General features: G+C 33.5%; 2 protein-coding genes across 3 annotated transcripts; one reads left to right on the top strand and one right to left on the bottom strand.

Moving 5' to 3' along the window:
- The first annotated feature begins 442 nt into the window (after window positions 1–442).
- On the top strand, window positions 443–1,080 carry LOC123210393. Its single transcript, XM_044628727.1, has 2 exons — window positions 443–615; window positions 703–1,080. Exons 1-2 carry the CDS (start codon window positions 451–453, stop codon window positions 814–816), a joined length of 279 nt encoding a protein of 92 aa, XP_044484662.1. The 5' UTR covers window positions 443–450; the 3' UTR covers window positions 817–1,080.
- On the bottom strand, window positions 1,070–7,139 carry LOC123210378 (gamma aminobutyrate transaminase 1, mitochondrial). 2 transcript variants are annotated; one of them, XM_044628714.1, is made up of 20 exons: window positions 7,088–7,139; window positions 6,939–6,989; window positions 6,238–6,350; window positions 5,947–6,031; window positions 5,748–5,820; window positions 5,466–5,563; window positions 5,153–5,245; window positions 4,880–4,953; window positions 4,741–4,779; window positions 4,571–4,659; window positions 4,407–4,483; window positions 4,233–4,307; window positions 3,501–3,548; window positions 3,309–3,392; window positions 3,129–3,216; window positions 2,975–3,053; window positions 2,392–2,482; window positions 2,218–2,296; window positions 1,979–2,094; window positions 1,070–1,310 (listed from the first exon to the last, which is right to left on the bottom strand). In XM_044628714.1, exons 1-20 carry the CDS (start codon window positions 7,094–7,096, stop codon window positions 1,236–1,238), a joined length of 1,536 nt encoding a protein of 511 aa, XP_044484649.1. In that variant the 5' UTR covers window positions 7,097–7,139; the 3' UTR covers window positions 1,070–1,235. The 2 variants fall into 2 exon arrangements, with proteins under 2 accessions (XP_044484649.1, XP_044484642.1); XM_044628707.1 differs by having other exon boundaries at window positions 6,238–6,368; window positions 7,088–7,111.
- Window positions 7,140–7,504: the final 365 nt, after the last annotated feature.

The following is a 7,504-nucleotide window of genomic DNA, read 5'->3' as shown; positions in this document are numbered from 1 at the left end:
TAATGTTTCATTATTTGATTAAGTATATAGTATACAACCTGTGGTTTTAGAAAAACTATCAAAAATACTCTTTTCAATATTAATAAATCTATGTATAGAGTTGAATATACAATTAAATGCACAGTTAATGTATTTTCATATGATTAAGTAATTTTCAATTATAAATAAAATAACATTCAATCATATGATAACATATTATTTTAATATCTAATTATACACTCAAAACTATGTGTACCCAATATTACCCTTTCAATATAATCATTTTTGCCATGTGGTTCAAATTACATTACCATTGTTTTGTTTGTATAATCTATTTTTCAAGTCAATTAATAGTCAAACAAAGTATACAAGTGTCCATGATGGAAGTAAACCAAAACTACAAGGACTAAAAGACAATTCTCTAGTAAATTCAGAATGTCACATTTCTTATCCATTCGAATTTCGGTGTTCATGAATCATGATATCCATATATACATAGATACAGATCACCAGATTAACACAAATCAAAAAGAAAGAAAAATGGATGGGATTATGCAAATGGGCCTTCCAGTTCTGGGAATTGTAGCAGCAGCTGCCGTTACATTCTATGCAGTGAGTTTTTATGAGATCAGAGAGGTACTTTTAATTTCATTGCTTATTTTTCACTTTCTTTCTTCTTTAATCAACTTATTGCTTCTAAAACTTAGTGGGTTGTGTGTGTAGAAATCTTTTAGAGATTTAGATGATGAAGAAGATGAAAATGGAGGGTTCAAACCATCTTTCAGCTCTAGGGAAAGGAGGGCCAGAAGAAAAGCTAATAAACAAGCTAAAAGTTGACAAACTGGAAGGACTTTTTTTCTAGGTGCTTTTAGTTTTTCACTTGCTTTCTTGCATATCTTAGCCTCTGTTAGCAAAATGCTTTTCCTTTTGCCGTATCATATAATAAATTATAGTTTCAGTGGCAGCGACTTTTGGATTAGCTCTGAAAGGCAATCTTGAAATCCTTCTTTCTGGGCAACAGGGTGTTTTTAATTTCTTGTCTTTTTAACAACATCAAATGAAATGAATGAGTAGGCAGAGAGAAAATAGATTCAGTTGAAAGTTGCTTTATTGAGAGAATCCGAATGTTTATTAAGTTACAGACTGAAAATAAGGCTTGATTTACATGAAAGACTACAGAATTTTCATCATAATCAACCATTTTCATGTAGCTGGGTGAGATTTGAGTTCTTTTCTTCAACCTCAGCCATTGCCATTTACTTGTGCTGAGATTTGAGTTCCTTCACCCTCTCCTCGGTGGCCTTCAGTGCTTTCCCATATATGCTTATCAACTGAAAAATAGTATGCAACATGTCAAAACATTGCATTAGCATACACTACGAGTTATAATTTTTGAAAGCTTTGAAGAAGTGGTTTTTCATCAACCGTGCATTAACGATTATTTCTATATCTGCTATTTCATAAACATAGATTGCAATCAAACATTTTCTGACTATAGTTGATGGTAGAAGAGCGATTTTTTATATGCAGTGACAAGAAATTAGAAAAGGACTTGTGCTTATGCACACGCACAGACAAACAGAGAACCACATTATTTTTCTACTTTGGAATTTCAGAAAAAGGCTATTATGGCATCTGTGCAAGAGCAGAAGACAGCTCTTTAAGTAATCGGTAGATGGTGAAAGATTGTATGGTTGTTTAGGGCCTTCAATTTCATACTCAAGTTCTTTAAAGATGTTTCAGAATTTTCTGGGTCATATACAAGAAAAGAAATTATATTCAAAATCTAGAACTGCTCCTGGATTCAAAGCATTCATAAAGGAATGAAGGTTCAAACATCACAAGGCGATTTTTAGTGATCAGTAAACCCATTCATTGTTCTGAAGGATCCCTAACTAATCCAAGAAAAAAAAAAGTCATTCCAACAAAACGTGAAATATATAATCTTTAGTACAATACCGGCAAAGCAAACAAAGAAAAGGAAAATCCTTAAACTGACCTCATCAACCTGTTCCGGAGTAATTATAAATGGAGGAGACATCATTATGTTGTCACCTGCAACACGGACTAACATACCATGCTTTTCGCACTGTGCTCCAAAGTATGTGCCTATGCCTGTAATGGCCATTAACAAGTGTATTATTATCGAGGGAAATAAAGGTGATTCATGCTTCGATTCATCTCTCACCATATCTCTACCCACACAAACCATATAGCAAGAGCAATAAGGAACTTTACCCCATTCAGGAGGGAACGGATCATTCGGAGATTTGTTGTCTACAAACTCTGTACCAAGAATCAAGCCAGTTCCCCTTATCTGCAGAATCGGATGAGTGTAACAGTAGTAAATATATAATATTTAAACATTTCTTTCAACCAAATCAATTGAGATACATAAACAACAAAATCTACCTCTCCAATAATGGGACTGTCAGAGAAGGCTTTTAAACCATCTTGAAACTTCGGCGCTATGCTATTTACTTGCGCAACAATATTTCTTTCCCTAAAATGAAGTGAAACACATTCAATCCCATTAATATTTCATGAGGACTGGTGTAGCAAGTGGATCAAGGCAGTGAATTGAAAATACACCATGCACAAGTTCAATCCCATCATTCACCCATATAAAAGAAGATAATAAGATCATACAAGGTATGATATGGAGCTGAATCCATATATGTACATAACTCGTATCAAAGGTCTGTCAGTCACCAAGGAAGCTCATATGGAGTGTAATCTACTGTCGAATATATAATTTGATCAAACAGTATCACACTATTCATGGGGTCCTCATGTAGCTTACTATTATTAGATATAATGATCCAATCACCTTAATTCCTTCCAGTTAGTTTAATGGATCCAACCAAATGTCAAGATATGACAGAATGAAATATAATTTTTCCCAAAAGAATACGCTTAAACTTTTCTTGCTTTGGAAACTTGACATAGAAATATATCTTTTGAATTTTCTAGAGATGAGCAGAAAATAACCCACTTATAAATCTTGAGTGCTTCAATAGCAACAGCACAGGATACAGGGTGCCCAGAATAAGTAAATCCATGAGAGAAAGAACCTGACATAGAGGAAATTAGAGAGAGGATCCAAGAACAATGGATTTAGTCAAATTTTGCAAGTATAACTATCATACCAAGTTTGTTGCTTTGAGAGTAAATGACTTCTGAAACTTCAGGACTCACGAGAACAGCTCCAATGGGCATATAAGCAGAAGAAAGAGCCTAGAAACATGATTCAGTACAATGCTCAATGAAAAATATTGTCAGAGGATAGAAGCAACCTATCTGTGCATATAAATTCTATACATTTATACCTTTGCTAAAGAAACAAGATCTGGTTTAATATTGTATTTATCACTACCAAACATTGTCCCCAGCCTTCCAAATGCACAAATCACCTAGAATAATTCATACCAAAGAAAATGAGCCTAAATTTGAGGATCAACAGTAAAGAGCTTGCCCCTGTAAGTGTTAGACATTCAGTTAAGACAAAAATAAATAAGTACCTCATCAGCAATGAAGAGGATGTCATACTTTTTCACAACAGCTTGAATCTGCATCGTGTTTGAAAAAGCTATAATAATTAAAATGAAAGCAAAATTGAGCAAGGTAGGTATTTGTCCACTATTGCACTATAAAAGAATAAAACTTCAAGTAGCATGTTGCATTTCTGACTGAAGTTAAATTAAGAAAAGATAAGTGCAAACTTTGAAGCACCTGGACATTCTTTAGTCATAATACCAAAATGTTAACTCCACAGTGCATCGTACATGTAAAACTTTGATATGGCTATCTTATTCCTAGCAAAGACTACACAAGTTTGTATCTAAACAATTATTACATATCTCTTAATGATAGTGAAATGACATGTTTTTGTTTCAAATCTACATAAGATTTGGCCTTAACCTTTCTGCAAGCTGGCATAGCATGTATTTGAATCACATATATTGATATAAGAACATTAACTACCAATTGTTACGCAGCATAGAGGGTTTTCTTTTTTTTTTCATCAGGCATTCTGAGCTGATGTCCATGTGATAAGTGTTAAAAAATAAAGGCAGTCAACTCTTTGTAAGTGAATACATCAAAGTACAAACATATTCACATTTCATTATGGTTCCTCAAACATGTATATATATGAGCAAAACAGTAGAGAAACTGGCAACATTGCTTTCCAGCTTGAAAGTCGAAGGTTTAGGGTACTGCTAAGTCAGTATACTACCTTACTAAAAGCTCACCTTCTCAAAATAAGTTGCAGGAGGAGGTATCACACCTCCTGCCCCCATGACAGGCTCAGCAATAAATGCAGCTATCTGAAATCAACAACCATATTAAGCTGCAAAGTAATCCACCCCTTCAAGGTGAAAATTTGCTTTTCAAATACATGGCACATAATGCTAGCTAGATTTTACCGTCTCTGGTCCCTCTTTGAGGATGAGATCCTCTAAATTGTTGGCTAATCTGGTTGAAAACTCCTCTTCTGTCTCACCTGAAATACAAAGAAGCATGCATAATATTTTGCAATTCCATAGCATTTAATTTTAAAAAAAATCACAACAATAAGAGTGTAAACAACCTGGAAGATGATAGCGCCAATAATGAGGGCAGTCAGTGTGCAATACAAATGGAGCGGGTAGGTCAAAATTTTGGTGCAGAGCTGGAAGGCTGCAATGATTATTTTGTTGTTAATAAACTCAAGAGTTTTATATGAGAGGTACCACACTTTCAGTAACAACTTTTTCCTACCCAGAAAGACTAGCTGCTATTAAAGTTGAACCATGGTACCTGAAACAGAGTCAAAGATAGCATAACAAAGTCATTACCTGTGAATGATACTTAAAAAGGAAAGAGATAAAAATAATATTAAACTAGCAGTGAACTTTACGATTTTGCTCGTGCTATAAATTTCTTCTTGTTTGGTCTTCCAAGAGCATTGTTGTAATACCAAACTAGCTTCACCTACAATTTATAATTCAGTTCACCATCATCATTGTTATTCCTGTTCTTATGAACATTTCAAGGGACAAAAAGGAAGTAAAACAACAAGAACATGAAACTTATTTGGTAACCTTTTAATCAAAGTCCTCATATACCAAGAATTTCATTGCTGGAAGCAAAAGAGAGAAATAAACCAAGTGCTTAATGAAATAAAGAAAACCTGAGTGTCATTGGCTTCTGATCCACTGTTTGTAAAGAAAGCTTTTGCCATTTTGTTTGCAGTAAAAGTTTCCAGAAGGTCCTTTGCTAGATCCTGTGAGATAACCGTTGATTCAAATGCCATTAGAAAGCAACTTTAGAATATTCCCTTTGTATATTTGAAACAAGAGAAATGACACTGACTGTAATGTGGAGGAAAAGAAAAGATATCTACATATTGTGCTAGAATTGGAATGAGAGGAAGTTTTAAGAGAAAAAGAAAAAAAACTGCAGAATTATTTATATTAAATGAACTTAAAGAAATATATTGTTACCAAAGAAGGTTTTGTTGTACGATTCCAAAAGGAATGATAAAATGGCAGAGTATTCAATTGTGCAGTAGCAGCAGCTACAAGTCGAGGTTCATTTCCTCCTGAAACATTCAAATGTTTATCAATCATTGTGCTCTTTCACAATAATCAGATGCATAGTTGGATTAGGACTAGAGATGTCCCTATGTGTAGGGTTTTTTTCACTGAAATGACAAAGAATCAGTGCATTTTACACATCCAACAAGAGAAGGGAAAGAAAAATGTCTGGAGACATGCTATAAATACCTAAGGCAGTGCACCATAGACCAGCAAGAGTATCAAGGTACTTCTTTCCGTTAATGTCATATACATAGCTACCCTGGACCATCAATCAAGTTGAAATTAAAAAAGCTATACATTTGAAGAACAGAATAACAACACAAAATTAATAAAAAACAATACACACACACACAAAAACCAAAGAATAAATATCTAAGAAGTATACCTCTGACTTTTCAATCACTAGTGGATGCAAATCATTAGTTTGCCACCCTGCCGTAAAAGGTGCAAGCATATCATGCCCTTTGAATCTGAAATAAAAATAAGTAGAAGAGTCAAATAAGTTGTACATATTATGGACATTATACAGGTGTAGCCCGTTATTATAAGAACAACTGAACAAAACATATGATTATACAAATTAAGATTATCAACTAGATGCACTATTGATGTATCCAACCCAATCCTTATTGCAATGAGGATTAGTTTCCATGTGATTCATAGAAGCAGCACATACCCTTTACCATTAAAATCATCTTCCTTTTGCAAAGATGCCTCAGTACCATACAATCTAGCAAGTAAAGGAGGTCCATACAAGTTCCCTTGCAAACTTGTAGAAGCAGCAACATGCTTTTGATATGAACCAAGCTGTGAGTAAAAGTAAAAATAAAAATAACATAATTTTGAAAATGTAAGGATGATAAGCCATTGAACATAGGAACTCAATCAAACATTCAGTATCACCAAATTGCACCCAAAAACATTTGACTACCCAATTAGTTCTATATGCCATTCTTACAAATCACTTTTCATAATTGATCCATTACAAGACAAAAAATTATAAGAATATCATGCTCCACTAAATTCAACTATCATCATGCATAACACATATGCAAATTAATAATGGCTCTCAAATAAATACACCAGGAAAAAAATCAGATAATTTAACCATTCTGAGTGATAAAAAATGGCACTTGAGTTCTAGTAAAACAGTATTTAACCACAGATGAAGTCGATAAAGTCATCGAACTAAGAAAAGATGAAAACTTTCCAATCTCTTTGCACTTATGTAAAACCAAAAGCAAGCGAAATCCGAAAAGAAGCCAAAAGGTTTTGAAAATCATGGAAACAAATAACTGCAATGAACGTAATTTTCAAAAAAGTAAACACAATGAGGCTACCAAGAAACACATTGAGGGTCTCAGAGAAAAATGATACCTGATATCGAAGAGACGATTTTAGAAGCTGTCTGATCACCATGTTGCCTTGCTTCAACAAGCAACAAGAAGAAGTTGAAGTTCTAAACTTTACAATATACGAAAAGTAACCGAAGCAGAGTGAGAGTCGTGGACGGTTGTGGTTGCTACCTGGAACATAGAACAGTAAATAATGACAGAAGCACAGTCAGCAATGACGAGGATCCGCTGCCAAGTGTTTTTACAAAATTATCACTAGATATTTATTTGGCCGAATGACCAATTCCCACCCAAACATTGATAAAAAAACATGGCCATCCTTAAAGTTTAAAAAGTTTATTTTCCCACCCATTATCCATTTCCATTAATGCAAATTATTTGGTTTTACTGTAAATTACTAGTTTTTTTTTTCTTTTTACTGAAAAGAAATACTATGTAAAATTTAAAAAACACATTGGCTGAATTTTTTAAAATTTTTAAAATTATTAATTATTTAGAGTTCAAATCGATTCAAATTCTTACTCTTTCACATGTCGAAAATGCATTGGTTAATTTAAAAAATATATATTCATTGATTTATGAATTTTT

The sequence above is a fragment of the Mangifera indica genome, chromosome 1 (assembly GCF_011075055.1).
Source record: "Mangifera indica cultivar Alphonso chromosome 1, CATAS_Mindica_2.1, whole genome shotgun sequence".
Lineage (NCBI taxonomy): Eukaryota > Viridiplantae > Streptophyta > Magnoliopsida > Sapindales > Anacardiaceae > Mangifera > Mangifera indica.
Note: the sequence above shows the minus strand (reverse complement) of the source record. Positions and strands in the feature narration are given on the sequence as shown.

What these genes read in the sequence shown, in the direction of transcription:
- LOC123210393 (XM_044628727.1), top strand. Translation starts at nt 451, where the DNA reads ATGAATCATGATATCCATATATACATAGATACAGATCACCAGATTAAC. An exon ending in GTTTTTATGAGATCAGAGAG is followed by an intron (nt 616 to 702) that starts GTACTTTTAATT and finishes TTGTGTGTGTAG; the next exon opens with AAATCTTTTAGAGATTTAGA.
- LOC123210378 (XM_044628707.1), bottom strand. An exon ending in GTACAACAAAACCTTCTTTG is followed by an intron (nt 5,246 to 5,465) that starts GTAACAATATAT and finishes GTTATCTCACAG; the next exon opens with GATCTAGCAAAGGACCTTCT. An exon ending in TCCGTTCCCTCCTGAATGGG is followed by an intron (nt 2,095 to 2,217) that starts GTAAAGTTCCTT and finishes TGGCCATTACAG; the next exon opens with GCATAGGCACATACTTTGGA.